Source organism: Aedes albopictus, chromosome 2 (genome assembly GCF_035046485.1).
Source record: "Aedes albopictus strain Foshan chromosome 2, AalbF5, whole genome shotgun sequence".
NCBI lineage: Eukaryota > Metazoa > Arthropoda > Insecta > Diptera > Culicidae > Aedes > Aedes albopictus.
Window position 1 is genome coordinate 224013517 of NC_085137.1, and position 18963 is coordinate 224032479.

The 18963-nt window shown below is 41.6% G+C and overlaps 1 protein-coding gene across 1 annotated transcript in view; it reads left to right on the top strand.

Annotated features, from left to right (window-relative positions):
* The window catches only part of LOC115259077 (uncharacterized), a 32971-nt gene extending 14323 nt beyond the window's left edge, over positions 1-18648 (top strand). Inside the window, exons 2-4 of the mRNA XM_062848741.1 lie at positions 384-522; positions 18130-18219; positions 18281-18648. Coding sequence (XP_062704725.1) covers positions 384-522; positions 18130-18219; positions 18281-18367 — 316 coding nt within the window. The 3' untranslated portion in view covers positions 18368-18648. The remainder of the gene's footprint in view (positions 1-383; positions 523-18129; positions 18220-18280) is intronic.
* The last annotated feature ends 315 nt before the right edge of the window (positions 18649-18963 follow it).

The following is an 18963-nucleotide window of genomic DNA, read 5'->3' on the forward strand; positions in this document are numbered from 1 at the left end:
CTAATCCCCCTACACATTTTAATAAGGTTAGAAATACGTATTTTTCCAGTACTTTGCGTGCTTTTTTGGATTATTTACTAACGGGAAACAAAGTAGACTTTGGAATAGGGAAAACACTTGTGGTATTTTTTTTTTGTTTGTATTTTTCTGAGACGTGCACACTTAACATACCTACGACTAATAAACATTTACATTATCCAATCTTTTGTCACCTTTCGCAAACATCTAAAAATTCAAAAAAAAAATGTTTCAATGAAAAATAAAACTATTACAATCACACCACCACACTACAATAGGATTTGTCGCGGGTTAACATATTTCCAAAAATTCTAAACGGAAATAATACAAACGTACATTTAAAATCGCATTATACTCATCTACAGATTGCTCCTGCATCGCCCAACATCGGACGAGGATCTCACGGAACGCATCTGGGAGGTACTCAACACGTTCTACTGGGCAGCGTTTAGTGCGTACCGGATATTCCGCATCTGCAACATATGTAACGCAACAAAAAACGAGGTAGGCACGCTCACACTGTACCCGTGTAAACCGTTTGAAACCTCCCATCGCAAAAACAGCATTTCCATATTTTGCACCCGAATTTAACATTCCGCTTCTGGTACTGCCATTGAGTGCACTTTGCATATTTTACTAGCTCGCCGAGGAGGCATTAGTTCCGGTGAGAGCCGCATCGAAACACGGCATACACACTGCGACTTGTGCAAAATGTTGCTTAAAATGCGGAACCTTTCCTAGTTTCGCGGAAAGATCGTAGGTACTGACTACTGAAGACGTTCGTGTTTAGTTTCCAGTAGGTTCCAGGAAGCTTTTAGTTGGGAATGACATTGATTTCTCTGGGCAAATTGTATATTCGTGTCTGTAACGGAATATACAGGGGATGGCCAAAATGTTTGGGATAGGCAACTTTTTTTTCTCGCACAAAAAAGTTCAACATGCTATAACTTTTCATAGAGCGCATCAAAAAATCTCAAATTTTGACTGTTTGTCAACCTATCATATGTGCATCATTGGTACAAATTTGGGCTCGATTGAATAATATTTTACAAAGTTAGAACCGTTCGGGTAAAACACCTTTTTTTAGACAACTCATTTTTGAGCTGTCATATCTCGGAAACCAGTGAACCGAATTGAATGAAATTTTGAACGTACACTAACAATATGTAAATGCTTCACAAACAATTTAAACATAGGTACTTTTTAAACGTTGAAAAAAGTTATCATGGATTGACACTTTTTGAATTTGTCTCGAAAAAATGTAATTTTTTTACATCAATGTTAATAAATTTTAGTGTTGATATCCAACGATTTTCCAGTTCTGTTCTCAAATTATCTCTAATCAGATATATTAGAGCCTATTAAGATTGAAGGGAGAACACATTTAATAATTTTTGTGTGGTATTGTAAATTTTGCTTATTTTCCTCTATATGGGTAAAAATTTCAACCCGGTATAACTTAATTCGCCGTGAGAAATTATTACATTTTATAACGTCGTATTAAGTATCAATATATTGTTGATTAACGTTAAAAAATTCATTCAATTCGGTTCACTGGTTTCCGAGATATGACAGTTCAAAGAATAGTTGTCTAAAAAATAGTGTTTTACGCGAACGGTTCTAACTTCGCGAAAAATTAAGCAATCGAGCCCAAATTTGTAGCAATGATGCACATATAATAGGTTGACAAACAGTCAAAATTTGAGATTTTTTGATGCACTCTATGAAAAGTTACAGCATGTTGATTTTTTTTTGTGGGAGAAAAAAAGTTGCCTATCCCAAACATTTTGGCCATCCCCTGTACAAACTCAAGAAGGACTGCAACGAATACTGATTACTGGTTTTAATTTTATATTAAGATAGTTTTTCAAAACATTAAAAAAATTTAAAAGTTTCAGATAGGTATAAATGAGGTACAATCATCAACAGGTTTACTGGATTCATTTATAGGGTAATTGTTCCCATCGTTGTGGTAGTACCTATTGTTGCGGTAATGGCAATTGAGCACTTTTTCGACTGAAATGTTACCAAAAGGTATTTTTAATAGATGTATGGTGCTTAAATTATGAGATTGCACCATTTGTTTGCTTAAGATTTGCCCAAAAACCTATTTAAAAAAAATATTTTCCTAAATGTGTTTGCTGCTGTGTTCCTATTGTTGCGGTAGTGTTCCTAATGTTGCGGTATCCCATATGATTTCAATGGGATACCGCAACAATAGGAACAAAATACCGCAACATTAGGAACACATACCGCAACATTAGGAACACAATGTTCTTTCAGATAAAAACGAATAAAATGCTCATAACAACATCAAAGTGTCAATATTTCGTTATTTTCCCGTAGATTAAGGATGGATTTTATTATTTTCAATTCAATCCATGTAAAAAGTTTGCTTGGGGCGATACAATTGTGGTTTAAACATGAACCTAGCGCTTAACTCCTCCATGATCGGATCAATTACCCTAGACAGTCTTTAAATAACTTTTCTTTAAATTTGGACTATTATATTGGGCACATATAACAAACACGGTAGTAGTCAGTAGTTCATAATTGTGGAATTGCTCGTTCCAAGCTGAAAACCAGGTCCTATTTAAGTTGGGATCTAACGCCAGTTAGAAGAAGAAATTGCATTATAAACTTTATCCAGGCCAAATTTTCACATCAAAAGAGCACAGTGTGCAAAAGGCCGACCTTCCTATCAGCAGTTTACCCACTTTTTTCTGCACAGTTTTCGCAGACGGATAGTTTGCATACAACTGGAACGACCACGCTAATGATGACAGCCCTGTGTAGCATTTGCGATGTGGCCTGGCCTGCTTGCGCTTCAGATATCTAGTGTATGTAAATGAATGCAAATCAGCATTCGTTGCACTTATTAGAAATAAGTGGCATTCAAATGTTCCAATTACCTATTTAGACATCAAAGCTTTCTGTGAGCTTGAATATTTTCTATTCGTGAATAGCAGCTAGGAATTTGTGTGAAAGGGTATAGAATTGAGGGTGAGAAAGCTGAACAGGAAAACGAACAAGTACCTGTTGGTCTAACATAATTACTTGATATTTATACAACTTTATTTATCTAGTTAAATGCATGTATTAATTGAATAGTAAGGCAGCAATGATACATATTGCCCATTTTACTGGCATTTTACCAGGTTAGCTGGTATGTCTGAAACATACTGGAAAAACTTGTAATTAGAAGGCACGAAACATTTCGTGCCTTCTAATTACAAGTTTTTCCAGTATGTTTCAGACATACCAGCTAACCTGGTAAAATGCCAGTAAAATGGGCAATATGTATCATTGTACCCTTGCTTGCGTCACTTGGCGCAGTTCGGTCGTCCGAGCGTCCGACCGTGCCGAGCTCTCGACGCATACTAATTAGACACCAGCAAAACAAACTGCCTGGTGGCTAGGTATGCGGAGTGCGAGAGTAAGTCTCGGCTTCATATAAATAACTCGCTCGCACATGTAGGTAGTGGGCACAAACAGGAGTGTGTTGTGGATTGGCATCTAAGCCGAAAAGAGAGATGAGTTTGTGAAATAGGAGTGTTCATGGTGCGGCTTCGGAGTCAGTTTGGCTTTCTATAGACCACCTCACGGCGAAATTCTATCTCTTTTGCTCCTTCAGAGAGTTTGAAAACAACAGGACCAGTACCTGTCAAATTTGACAGGTGTTGGTCCTGTTGTTTTCTAATTTCCCGTAGGAGAGAAAGAGAGCGATTTCTTGATGACGTCACCGTGCAATGGGCAATTCCGCAGAACCATTACCTGTTCTGTGGCTTAGTTGGTTAAAGCGCCGGTCTAGCGAATACGGAGTCGTGGGTTCGAATCCCACCAGAACGCGATTTTTTTCACAAATTTCATCTCTCAATTTGCCAATTAGCAACATTTCGTGCCTTCTAATTACAAGTTTTTCCAGTAGTAAGGCAGCTTTGGGTAATTCTCGCTGAGACCAGCCCACTATTTACACCTTATCTTCAAAAATGTTTAAGGTGCCGATGTTCTGAAAGCACTCGCCTAAAAAATAAGAAAAATGCATTTGGTTACTCAAATTGATGGACCCCCGTTAGTTAGTTAGAGTCACAACAATTTTTACAGACCCCTCGATTTTGGAAAAATGGTGGCTCACTTAAACCGTTATAACTCAAAAGTTTCTCCAACAACCACCTCAAAACGAATTGTTGTTGAAAAGAGGAAAGATAGAGCTACTATTTACAATAATAAAAAGTTGAGTCGGCCATATTGGTTTTGGCCGCCATCTTGGATTTTCATACCAAAACATTTTTTTCACCATGAGGGCAACCACCGATTTTCAAAATTTCCACATCAATTGAAAGCTGGGACATTTATACATAACATCAAAAAATTAGAGATGTCTTTTTCTTCTTTCAAAAGTTACCTGCAGTTTTGTAAATTAAGCCACGTTTTCTCCATACATTTCCATGCGCACCGGCAACGACATGCAACAGCATCTGAGTTTACGCCTGCATGTATACACAAAAGCGCGTGTCGCAAAATTTGGCCAAATCGGAGGTTCGTTTCCGTTTTTGACTGTTTCTCAATGATTCGGGCATTGTTTTTATAACTTTTTTAGTGTTTTGAAAAGCTTAAACCTCCAGCTTTTCATTGGTGAGCTCAAAATTTAAATTCGTGTTCGTAAACACTGCGAAATAACGTTGCATTTATGAAAACGGCCGGCACCGGGCCCAGTGCGCAAAAGTGGCATGATTTACAAAACGACAGATAACTTTTGAAAGAAGAAAAAGACATCTCTAATTTTTTGATATGTTATGTATAAATGTCCCAGCTTTCAATTGATGCAACCATTTTGAAAATCGGTGGTTGCCCTTATGGTGAAAAAAAATGTTTTGGTATAAAAATCCAAGATGGCGGCCAAAATCAATATGGCCGACCCAACTTTTTATTATTGTAAAGAGTAGCTCTATCTTTCCTCTTTTCAACAACAATTTGTTTTGAGGTGGTTGTTGGAGAAACTTTCGAGTTATAACGGTTTGAGTGAGGGGTCTGCAAAAATTGTTGTGGCTCTAACTAACGGGGGGTCCATCAATTTGAGTAACCAAATGCATTTTTCTTACTTTTTAGGCGAGTGCTTTCAGAAAATCGGCACCTTAAACATTTTTGAAGACAAGGTGTAAATAGTGGGCCGGTCTCAGCGAGAATTACCCCTTTGCGAAGAATTAATACGATTTTGATTAAGACGCAAAAAAAAGCAATTAATTGACCTTGGAGCGACCAACTATCAGTAGAATACCTTTTTCTTCTTCTTCCTGGCGTAACGTTCCCATTGGGACAAATCCTGTTCATGGGCGTAGCCAGAGGAGACAAGGAGAGATCGTGCCCCTCCCCCTTGGCCACCAGATTTTTTTTAACACGAACCTACTCGAAGAACATCAACAATTCAGAGTTTTAGAAAAAATAGCTGAGGAAATAAACTATTCTAATAATTAAGGTTCCCATCCATAACTCTCAAAACTTATTTATTCGAAAACCAAAAGAAATTCCGCCAAGTATTATTCTTCTTATATTCCTAGAGAAATTCTTCCAGGAGTTTGTTTGGAAAGCTTTCCTGCGATTTTCTACACTGCAGGGATTATTTTAGAAATTCCTGCAAGGATTCTTCCTGGAACTTTTTTAGGATTCCTTCAGGGGTTCCTCTTGGGATTCATTCAGGAACTCCTCCAGGATTTATCCAGTACTTCCTCCAAGAAATGTTTGGGGATTATCTTAGGAATTCCCCTTGGTATTGTGTCCGGGCTATTCCTTCTGGGCTACAGGGATTCCTCAAGAAGTTCCTCCACAAACTTCTCTTAGGATTCCTTCAGGATTTCTCCAAGAATTTCATGTGTGATTTCTTCAGGAACTCTTCCTGGGATTCATCCAAAAATTCCACCAGAGATTCACCCGAAAATTTCTTCTGTGATATTTTCAGAAACAACTCCAGGGAAATTTCCCCAAGGATTCCCCCAGGAACTCTTTTTAGGTTTCTTTCAGGAGTTCCTCTTGGAATTGCTTCCAATATTCCTCCGGGGGTTTCTTCAGGAACTCCACTTAGAACTCTTCTTAGGTTTCCTTCAGGATTTTTCCAAGAATTCCATGTGCGATTTCTTCAGGAAGTCTTCCTGGGATTTCTACAGGTATTCTTCAAGCGATTCCTCCACGAATTATTCCAGGGATTCCTCTAGAAATTGCTGCAGGGATCCTTTTAAAAATTCCTTCAGGGGTTCCTTCAGAAATTCCTCTAGAGATTCCTCTAGGAATTTCTCCAGAAATTCATCCAGGAATTCTTGTAGATGTTTCTCCTAGAGTTGCTCCAGAGATTCCTCCGGGAATCCTTGCAGGCATTCCTCTAGTATACCTCCAGGGATTCCTCCAAGAATTTCGCCAGGTCTTAACTCGGGAATTTCTTCTGTGATTCTTTTTGTAACAACTTATTTTAAAAATTTCCCCAAAGATTCCCCCTGGAACTCTTTTTAGGATCCCTTCAGGAAACCACGAACTATTTAGATATTCCCTTAGGTGAAATTGCTTCCCTTCTGGAGTTTCTTCAAGAATTCCTCTAGGGATTTCTTCAGGAACTGCTACAGGGATTCCTTAACGAACTCTTTTAAGGATTTCTTCAGAATTGCTCAAAAAAATTCCATCTGCGATTGGTAATGGTAATGGTATTCCCCTACGAATTACTAAGGAGATTCCTCCAGAAATTTCATCAGGAATTTATCCAGAAATTCTCCGCGGAATTTCTCTGGGAATTGCTGCAGGAATTTCTCCAGGAGATCCTCTGATGTTTCCCTCAGGAACTCCTACAGGCATTCCTCTAGGGTATTCTCTAGGCATCCCTCCAAGATTTCCTATAGGCATTCTTTCAGGAATTCCTCCGAGAATGTCTCCAGGGGTTCTTCCTTGGAATCGTGCAGAGATTTCTCCATGAATTCTTTCAGCGATTCCTGCAGGTTTTCCTCCAGATATTCCTCCAGGAATTGCTTCAGGAACGCCTCCAGGAATTGCTCCAAGAATTTCCCAGAAACTCAGAAACAGGAATTCTTCCAGGGATTCCTCCAAGGATTTGTCCAGAGACTCCTACAAAAATTCCTCCAAAGATTGCTCCAAGAATTACTTCACGGATTTCTTCAAGAATTCCACCAGGCTTTCCTAGAAATTCCTCCAGGAATTCTTCCAGTGATTCCACCTTGAACTCAGCTATTCATTCATATATTCCTCCAGGAATTGCTTCAGGGACTCCTCCAAGGTTTAGGAATACCTTCTGGATTTTTTCCAGGGATTCCTCCAGGAATTCTTCCAGATTTTTTTCCAGGAATTGCTGCAGGGGTTCCTCCAGGAACTTCTTCAGGGTTTTTTAAGGGTGAACGGGGCGTTCGATGAAATACCCGCCATTACTCTGTTGCTACTAAGATGGTAATCTCAGAATCTACTTCATATTTTGGAACAAAAACTTATCATTGTGAATGCTCACTTGCAGTACATATGCTGATAATTTTCCATTCTGTGCGATAGAAATCGAGATTACCATCTTCAAAATCGTGAGGCAAATCGTTAGAAAGAGAGGGAAGATAGGCAAAACAACACAACGTCTCGTATCACCTTAAGGGATTTCTCCACGATTTTTTCCATAAATTCTTTCAGTAATTCCTTCGAGGATTTATCTGGGAATTTCTCCAAGAATTCTCAAGGGATTACTCAGAAATTTTTCACAGAGGTTCTTTAGAGAATCCTCCAGAAATTCATCCAGCCATTGTTTCAACAACTCCTCTAGAGATTCCTCCAGGAATTCCTTCAGGGATTCTTCCAGCAATTCCCACAGAAATACCTCCAGGCATTCCTCCAGGATTTCATCCAGGAATTTCTCCAGGATCTCCTCCATGAATTTTTGCGGGAATTGATCCAGGAATCGCTCCCGGACAACCCTCAGAAATTTTGTCATCTACATCTCCAGGAATATCTCTAGGAAATCCTCTAGGAATTTCTTCGGAAATTCTTCCACGAAATTATTTGGGAATACATTCAGTATTTTTTCAGGGATTTCTCCAGGAATATTCCCAGAGATTTCTTCAGGAATTACTTCAGGGATTTCTCCAGGGATTTTTTCACGATTTTTTCCAGGGATTTTCGAAGATTTCTTCTGGAATACCTCCAGAAATTTCTCCAGGAAGTCCTCCAGAAATTTCTCCAGGTAGTCCTCCAGAAATTTCTCCAAGGATTTTTCCACGAAATCCTCTAGGGCTTTCTGCAAAAAATGCTCCAGGAAACTCTTCAGGAACATCTTCAAGATTTTTTTAGTGATCCCTCCAGGCATTCTCCAGGAATTCTTCCAAAGATTCCTCCAGGAATTGATTCAGGGATTTCTCTACAATTTCACGGATTTACCCAGGGATTCCTTCAGCAATTCTTTCGATGATTTCTCCAGAAATATAGGAATATAGAAATACAGAAATAATAGAAATATAAATTGAAATCTCCCAGAATTCCTCTACAGATTCCACCAGACGTTAAACCAGTAATTCTTTAAGAATTTCCCTAAAGATTCATTTAGGAATGCCTCCAACAATTCCCCCGGAAATACCTCCAGGAATTTCTGCAGGCATTACTCCAAAATATTTTCCAGTAATTTCTCTAGGAACTCCTCCAGGAATTACCCCAGCAATTTCTTCAAGAATCCCACTAGGAATTTTCCTGAAATCGCTCCTGAACATCTTTCAGATATTATGTCAACAATTTCTCTAGGGATTTCCTCAGAGATTTTTTCAAGGATTTCTCTAAGCATTCCTTCATAAATTCCTCCAGGGATTGCTTCAGGGATTTCTTCAGAGATTTCTCAACGAATATCTCCGGGAATATTACCAGAGATTCCTCCAGGAAATCCTTCGATGATTGCTCCAGGAGATTCTCCAGAAATTTCTCCAAAGATTCTTTCAGGAAATCCTCTTGGAGCTGCTCAAGGGATTTTTCAGAAATTTCTCCTGGAATTCCTCCCAGGATTCCTCTGGAGATTTCTCCAGGAATTCTTCCAGGGATTTGTAGCCGTTGGTTCCAATTTGCGGCCTGTTTTTTTCTTATTCTTCATTCACTTAACCTAATTTACAGCTCTTTTCCCAACTAACATTTTTGCTGGATAAAAGCTTAAAAGACCTTTCTTCCGAACGCTTTTGTAACATTAGCTCTTATGCAGCTACTTTTGTTAGTAGGGTTTGTCCACTAGGACACTGCGTAAGCGATTCCAATTGGAAACTGTACTTACAATTTGTACAGTACCTTAATGTATTCTATTTCAATTATACTACATCGAACTGGTTCGCTGTTGCGCTGCTTTCACTTTCTACCCTATCATGGTAGAATGATGAGCCCGAGGATGTTGCTGTATTGGCTGTTGGTTGTTCCTTTTTTCCAATCCGATTGGGGGTACATTATGAGTTGCTGTTCGCCGATGTCCAAATATCCGGGTCCATTTGAGCCATGGGCTCAGAAGAGGGTCAGTGTCAGGGGGGAAAGAGCAACTGACGAAAGTGTCGGCGCTGGGATCGAACCCATGACCATCTGCTTATGAAGCAAACGTGTAGCCCCTCCGCCACGGGCCCCGGCGATTTGTGGCTTGTTGGCTCCTCCACAAGCATTCCCATGTCGGTCCGTAACCCACCAGTAAGCCCCAAGATCCAACTCCCATCCAAAAGAAACGTAGACAACCTTACTGGTGGCCGTAAACCCGTTGTCTATTGAAAAGATCTACACTTCAAAGCAAATTTGATTGGGTTGTTTAGGGGTATCTAGATTATTTCATAATCGCAATCTCCATCTAAAAATTAGTCGAAATCTAAAATTTTATCATTTTCGCTGCACGGGTACTATTTTTAAAATGCATTTAAAATTTATATGGGGATTTTTTTTTTGTTCGGGGTGAACTGTCATTTTATCGATTGAACTGTCACGAAAATTAAAACTGTTTTGTTTATTTAACCATCAAAACAAAGTAATTGGAACGCAGTAAAATCACGTAATACTCAGAAAATTGAACTCTTTCGATTAGGCTATTGGAAATAGCAATATCACTAGATTACAAAATAAAACGAAAATAGTGAACTTCTGTCAACGACCAAAATTTTTGAAGCATAATTTAGCGCTGATTTCGAAACCGTGCTTCAAAAAATGTAAAGTAGAACAGTTTTTGAGTTTGAGCTCAACATCGAGTTTAACAACTTTTTAAAATATGGAATTCAGTAAAATTCAAATATCTTGCGTTTTGTTCAACCAATTTCAAATCTTTTTCCATAAATTAAAAGCTGAATATAATACCATTCGATCATCTGAATGCAGGTTTTGCGTCAGATTGATGAAATTCAAAATATTGGCGAGTTTTGGGGACGATCTCCATAAATTTTAGCGAAATTTCCAAAATTTTATGAGGAAATGTATTTTTTTCAATAAGAAAAAAACAATTTAAAAATTCTTTTTCAACATTTATTTGACATATCATATGTAGGCGAGTTACAGTAAAAAATCACCTCAATCGGAGCATTGATTACGGAGAATGAGATGTGTGAAGTGAGCGACTTTGCTTAAAAATAGAACAAAAATTGATTTTAAATCATCGACCTTGTATGGGAAGTCGAAAAAATTTCCGCTCTACTGTAATTTTTTTCCTTCGCGTTTTCGAACTCAGGGCATGATTCTGCACCAAAAACGATCATCAGCTTACCGAGTTCAAAAATGCTGTAAACTAGTGTATTTTATTCACTAAACAACCCAATTATCACTCGTTTTATGCTTTCCCACCAAACTAGATACACCTTGGTGGAGCTAAGTTTCCAACCCGTTACTAAAACAAAGTTGACCTAATTTCCATTCCCTGTATGGAAGGGGTGCCAACTATCAAGAAGAGTGAAGTGTCAAACTTCGTTGGACCGATTTTTGGTTAGACTAAATTCTGATCTAACGCTCTCGCTTTCTCTCGCTGTGACTTCCAAAGTGAACAGTTATAAATAAATTTCACAACTCTTGCATGCGGTGTATATAGTTCGTGAAAAAGTGCTTGTTTAGCAAGAAAAAATAGTGGGTATAATGGCTCAGACCTAGTGAACTGAAGAAGAAATTCACCATTGTTCGGTGCAGTGCTGAAAAATTCATTTCATCATATCTGAATTCAATCACCTACAGCTCATTTTAGCAGCTGAACCTGAGAATATGATGTATGAAAAACTTGTGCGGCTAGACTAATTTCTTGCAGAATTGGTCGAGCCGCACAAGTTTTCCACATATCATGTTCTCAGGTTCAGCTTCTAAAATGAGCTGTAGGTGATTGAATTTAGGCATGACGAAATGAAATTTTCAGCACTGGTTCGGTGCATTGAATTGCATGAGATTAGGTCTGTGAATGCTTTTCTTTTTTTTCCTTTCCCAATTCGGGTATCATCCCCGGAGTGGATTGTTTCGCCCCCCAGTGCACTCTCAGACCGGACAAACTCCAAGAAAGCTGGACAAACCCCCGGAACCGCGTGAATCTCGCCCACGAGAAGAAAAGTGACTAGTCGCCCTCGCTGTCATCCGCCATCTTGGATCCCGACCACGCGGTCACGCGAGTCAGGCCACCCGCTTCATCTGGATTTGTCGTCAAGTTGAGGAACATCCGGGCGCCTTGGTGGACCTTAGTCTTGCCGGGGACATCGAAACAATCATCCGCCCCTTCACTCTAACATCACTGGTGGGCCTTAGCCATTCCAGTTGACAAGCTCGTACCTTCCATATCGGTCCGGAACCGGTACACACCACCCTTCGACCAGCCTTTTATGCTCCCGGTTAGAGGTTCCATTTCCTGACCAATTTGCTTGTCTCGGAATTCGGGATAAAATTTGTTGTTTGTCCCGGGAAATCCCGGGATCCCGGGAAATTTTTGAATGTGCCTCAAATGCAATTTTGTAGGAAGGAATATGTTCTATTCATCGATAAAAAAAATAGTAACTGTTTTTATTAATTTGAATTCGTTCTCCGAAGATACGACTTCAAGAAGTAAATGTTAATAATGATTTCATCGGACAGTGAGGTTTGCTTTTCAGAACAGATATATCCAGAGTTCGAAAATATGCGCTCGCTATTAGTTGACGTCGGTTCAATTGTCGGTTTTTTTCCTCCCCTGTTGAGGAAATTAAGCCACTGCGTCCAATAAGTTGAACTTTTGTGGCATGTCCTGTTTTGATATTGTCGGTTTAATTTACCATGTAGCTCAAAAACTTTTGAAAAATCAATAATTGCGAATTCATTCTTGGAAGGGTTGACATACTCCTTTATAGCCGATTCCAGTTATTCACGCATGCTCGATGGTGTCTTGCATACAGGTCAATCCTGCATTCAACTCGGCAGCATCATTATCGGTCTGTCTTTGACAGTCTTGCAACAATCGTATACTCCTAGTTCCTTGATGAACTTAATCAGTTGCGTTTTCGATAAGCTTTCGAGTTCTGCTGGCACTTGCGTTGACAATGGAAGACCTTGAAGGAACTTTTCTTTTTGTAGCCGATCGTTGATTTCCTTCGTGATTGCGTGGAGTTACTTTACTTAAGCTTCGAATACGAGAAACTGAAGCTGCCTTCCGCAGACAGTAATGTAGCATCTCGTCTTCCCAATGCTTCCTAAGCGAGTCTGATTGGCTGAAAAGCTTCCTGAAGGTTTATTGTAACCTCAAAATTACAATGGAGATTTCGACTGGATATTGATAGACTTTTTTTTTTTTTTTTTTTTTTTTTTTTTTTTTTTTTTTTTTTTTTTCTCCGACCACTATCTGGTGATGGTCAAACTGCGCCCAAAACTCTCCGTCATCAACAATGTACGGTACCGGCGACCGCCACGGTACAACCTAGAGCGACTGAAGCAACCGGATGTCGCCTCAGCATACGCGCAGAATCTCGAGGCCGCGTTGCCAGACGAGGGCGAGCTCGATGAGGCCCCTCTAGAGGACTGCTGGAGTACAGTGAAAGCAGCCATCAACGACGCAGCCGAGAACACCATCGGGTACGTGGAACGGAATCGACGGAACGAATGGTTCGACGAAGAGTGCAGAACGGTTTTGGAGGAGAAGAACGCAGCGAGGGCGGTAATGCTGCAGCAAGGGACTCGACAGAACGTGGAACGATACAAACAGAAGCGGAAACAGCAGACACGCCTCTTTCGGGAGAAAAAGCGCCGCCTGGAAGAAGCGGAGTGTGAAGAAATGGAACTGCTGTGCCGTTCCCAAGAAACACGGAAGTTCTATCAGAAGCTCAACGCATCCCGTAACGGCTTCGTGCCGCGAGCCGATATATGCAGGGATAAAGACGGAGGCCTCTTGACGGACGGACGTGAGGTGATCGAAAGGTGGAAGCAGCACTTCGATCAGCACCTGAACGGCGTGGAGAACGTAGGCACGGGAGCCCCCGGCAACGGAAGAAACGACGACGCCAGTGCAGCGGAGGACGGAAATGAACCAACTCCCACGCTGAGGGAAGTTAAGGATGCCATTCACCAGCTCAAAACCAACAAAGCAGCTGGTAAGGATGGTATCGCAGCTGAACTCTTCAAGATGGGCCCAGAAAAGTTGGCCACCTGTCTGCATCGGCTCATAGTCAGGATCTGGGAAACCGAACAGCTACCGGAGGAGTGGAAGGAAGGGGTAATCTGCCCCATTCACAAGAAAGGCGACCATTTGGAATGTGAGAACTTCAGGGCGATCACTATTTTGAATGCTGCCTACAAAGTGCTATCCCAGATCATCTTCCGTCGTCTGTCACCTAAAACAAATGAGTTCGTGGGAAGTTATCAAGCCGGCTTCATCGACGGCCGGTCGACAACGGACCAGATCTTTACCGTACGGCAAATCCTCCAGAAATGCCGTGAATACCAGGTCCCAACGCATCACCTGTTCATCGACTTCAAAGCGGCATACGACAGTATCGACCGCGCAGAGCTATGGAGAATCATGGACGAAAACGGCTTTCCTGGGAAGCTGACTAGACTGATTAAAGCAACGATGGACGGTGTGCAAAACTGCGTAAGGGTTTCGGGTGAACTATCCAGTTCATTCGTATCTCGCCGGGGACTGCGACAAGGTGACGGACTCTCATGTCTACTCTTCAACATCGCGCTGGAAGGTGTGATGCGACGAGCCGGGCTCAACAGCCGGTCAATTTGTGTGCTTTGCGGACGACATGGACATTATCGCTAGAACATTTGGAACGGTGGCAGAACTGTACACCCGCCTGAAACGCGAAGCAGCAAAGGTCGGACTGGTGGTGAATGCCTCAAAAACAAAGTACATGCTGGTAGGCGGAACCGAAAACGACCGGATCCGTCTGGGTAGTAATGTTACGATAGACGGGGATACTTTCGAGGTGGTGGAGGAATTCGTCTACCTCGGATCCTTACTGACGGCTGACAACAACGTGAGCCGTGAAATTCGGAGGCGCATCATCAGCGGAAGTCGGGCCTACTACGGGCTCCAGAAGAAACTGCGGTCGAAAAAGATTCACCCACGCACCAAATGCACCATGTACAAAACGCTAATAAGACCGGTGATCCTCTACGGGCACGAGACATGGACCATGCTCGAGGAGGACCTACAAGCATTCGGAGTTTTCGAGCGACGCGTGCTAAGAACGATCTTCGGCGGTGTGCAGGAGAACGGCGTGTGGCGGAGAAGGATGAACCACGAGCTCGCTGCACTTTACGGCGAACCCAGCATCCAGAAGGTGGCCAAAGCCATGTCGTCCGCAAAGCACACAAATTGACCGGATTTTGTGAAAATCGTTCCCCGGCTGTTGAGCCCGGCTCGTCGCATCACACCTTCCAGCGCGATGTTGAAGAGTAGACATGAGAGTCCGTCACCTTGTCGCAGTCCCCGGCGAGATACGAATGAACTGGATAGTTCACCCGAAACCCTTACGCAGTTATGCACACCGTCCATCGTTGCTTTAATCAGTCTAGTCAGCTTCCCAGGAAAGCCGTTTTCGTCCATGATTCTCCATAGCTCTGCGCGGTCGATACTATCGTATGCCGCTTTGAAGTCGATGAACAGGTGGTGCGTTGGGACCTGGTATTCACGGCATTTCTGGAGGATTTGCCGTACGGTAAAGATCTGGTCCGTTGTCGACCGGCCGTCGATGAAGCCAGCTTGATAACTTCCCACGAACTCATTTGTTTTAGGTGACAGACGACGGAAGATGATCTGGGATAGCACTTTGTAGGCAGCATTCAAAATAGTGATCGCCCTGAAGTTCTCACATTCCAAATGGTCGCCTTTCTTGTGAATGGGGCAGATTACCCCTTCCTTCCACTCCTCCGGTAGCTGTTCGGTTATTCTGTTGCTGATTTTCCGTTACAATGGGTTTTTACGGCTGGCTCGTAGGGCCTGACACCAACCCCCTACTTTCCGGAGGACCATAGTGCACAGTTGAGCTTAGAGTCCTTCTCTGGCACTCGGACGTAGATCAGCCGCCCCTAACATGGGGATCAGACGCTGTTGTGAGCCGCTCCTCCTGGAGAACAGACGCTCAGGTTTGCCGAAGCAAACCCCCCCCTTCCCTGTCAGCCTACGACCAAAGGTCCCACCGGGGTTGGTTACCCGATCTTCCCTAAGGTTGCTCATAGTTTCCGGCCGGTACCGCGTGGAGGTAGGGATAGGAGTTGCTGGGCAGAGGCTAGTGGATCACAATGGGATGTGAATTGCGCAGCATACCCAGCCTTTACCGTGCCGGCCAGTTAAGGCAATAAGAGTCAAAAACATGGGAAGTTTAATAACTACGTAACGGTTGAGATTTGACCATATGCGTAGAACAATTTTTTTCTCCATTTATGGTCCTCTATCACCCTTTAAAAAGTTTGCACTCACGAACCTAACACCCTGTATAATAATTCTGGGAAATCTTCTTTTGCTACACTGTCACACAACACTGCAACGACCGTTTCAAAATTACTTTCCAAAATAAGACCTGAAAAGCCTATTTCGGAAAAAGTCTCTTTGATGCAATCAAAACAACGAATGAAATGCTCAAGCATCATTTCAGTCGAATTCCAACGAGTTTTGACGTCCACAAACAGTTGAAGTTAATTATGTAACATTTTTGTATTTTGCTTGAAGGTAATTTTTGAAAAAAAAATCACGACTCTTCGAATACGTTTCAAAGACTCTCCAAATCCATATCAAAGCAAAAAAATATGTAGGGAATATGTGTCCCGGGAATCCCGGGATTTTCGGGACGGTGAAAAAACTTATCCCGGGATTCAGGAAATCCCGAATTTTTCAAGATCCCGGGATTTTTTGTCCCGGGATATCCCGGGTTGGAACCTCTACTCCCGGTTCATCTAAAGAGCTTACGTCCGAGCGGGGACAGGTGAGATATCCCGTCGGCCCACTGCCGGCGTACCACGAGCATCAGGAGTTCGGCCATCGATCAAGGTCCAGCAAGTCACCCGGTCGGCACACTGCTGACGTACCAAGTGCATCCAAAGTTCTACCATCGGTCAAGGTCCTGTGAGCAACGCTGTTGGTCCACAGCCGATATACCACGTAATTCCGGAACAACCAGCATCACCAGGGACCGGAGTTCCACCCTGCCGGCCGACTACCGAAACTCAACGAAACAACGAAACATCGAGGAACGTCAGCGAAGTCATCGGTTAAGGGCCAATACCCATATAATGTGTCGTCTCTCGCTGTGAAATTCTGTGCCTAAATGGGCAAATAAATCTAAGATCATGTAATGTAACAACTCTGTAGTCAGGTTTTTTTTTTCAAGTGCTCAATCCCTCGTTTTATATACACCTGCGTTGCCTTTGATTTTGTGAGAAATTTTGCTTTGGCTTGATGCTCAGTCGGAAAGCTACAATTTTTCTTTTGAATTTTGGTCCACCTTGATTACTCGAACTGGTTGGTTACCTCCAAAATACAGAACACCGTTGATGTTTCCACCAAGGTAAGTGAGGGTTTAAGAAGTGTGTACGACGGTGTTAATTTCAATTAACGACCTAGTGCTCGACAAAATTCCAATTGCCAAAAGAATACTTATGTTGGAGTGGTGAAAACAGAAGTAGCAGCGGTATCGAGCAGGACAGACTCCATCGACGGAGATATCATTGAGATAGTGGAAGAAGAAATAGAACCTCAAAATAGTATGGAAACAGCGGAAAAAGAAGTTACGGTAACTTCGAAGGCAGCAAAATACATGGAGCAATTCGACGCGGAACGTTTGGAGGAAATGGATAGGGCAACAGGGCAGTTTGGTTGGAGAATTTTAATTTAATTTTTTGATCGACGCACTTCCCAACAGTAGCGGTAAGGTACGTGAACGATGGGCTCAGTTTGCAGCGTCAGGCTCGACGGAGCTAAGACCCAAAAAAATCCGCTCGAAAGAGCACCAAATAATTTTGTTACTGTATATAACTCTAACATTTCGGCTCTGTAATGCTTCAAGCCTTCAAAATAAATATGTATATGATTAAAAAAAAAATAACTTTCTACAAGGTCGTGCAGTAATCATACTGATTGGTTTATTCGCTCGTGAGTGATCTTGCTTCAAAGGGAGTTCCGGCTCATTTATATATACATATATATAAATAAAAAAGAAGATATATTATAACGATTAAATGATTAAATATCAAATATTCCAAATTTGCCATGAGCTCTGAAACATTAAATTACTCTTTAAATTAATTTGCAACAAAGTAGTGAAGTAATATGTAGTGTTGTATATCAAATTTTGAGCTCGCACATCGCCACTACTGGATGACACCCATCCCACGTCGACACAAATTGATCATAAAATATTAACGACGATTTCGTTTATTTCCTATTGACTGTCGGCAAATATTCGAAAACGGCACCGGAACCGGTAACCGAGAAAGGCTTCCCAAATTGGCTGTCTGATACACGGACTAGGAACGAACACCAATTGCGTTCGCACCAAAACGGCAGTACGTATTATCGTCAACACTATTAATACTGAAATCGAAATGCTTTAAATTGCCACGTTCAATGAGCCAAATGCACACTTTGAAACACGTGGATATTCGACATTGACTGTTGGCGCCTTATTAATATTTCGTTTATTGCAGGTCAAGCTTTTCTCTCTGCAACTGTTGCAGCAAAAAGTGGAATTCACTGCATGCGGACTGTTTTCCATCGATCATGGATTGGTTTTCAATGTGAGTTGTTAGCTGTTTCCGAGTTGTAAATTGACGATTGGAATTGAATCCTTTATTGCAGATTGTTGGAGCCGTCGCTACATACATCCTGATATTACTGCAATTTGATGTAGCTCAAAACAGATCACAGTGGCAACGAAATGGCTAGAGCTTGAAAATGAAATAATGCAGGATTGTCTGTCTGTCTATCGTCCGTTGCGCTGTTATCGCACTGTGTGAACAACACTTTTCCACTGTGTACAACCACGCAGTTCATCTGGCCTTCCGCCTGCATATAGACTTTAGTCACAACGTGAGCACATGCATTTCCTCGAGCGGATGGCAGGATGGCAGAACGATAAGAATGACTTCATTTGAGTGTATAGCCTCATCTCATACCTAATTGAATCAAGGAGCGTTGTTGAATAATGAATCTTACATACGGGTATAAAAAGGATAAGATCAGTTTAATAGAAGCAATAGAATAGAATTTGAACCAATTGACACAACTTTTGGAATGTGGTGAGATAGGTATAGTATCTACCCGTGTACAACATTTCAAGTCAATTGGTTCAAAATTGACTGAGTTATAGTGGAAATCATATGAATATAGAAGCCACCACCCAAGTGGCGCGATACCCTACCGTAATTTAGGATCAAATTGACAACTTCTGTGGATAACATTAGTAGCAGTTTAAATATTGCCAAATGAATTTCTGCAAAATCAATACCTACCGAGTGGACCAGTTACGTGACAGAATTTTG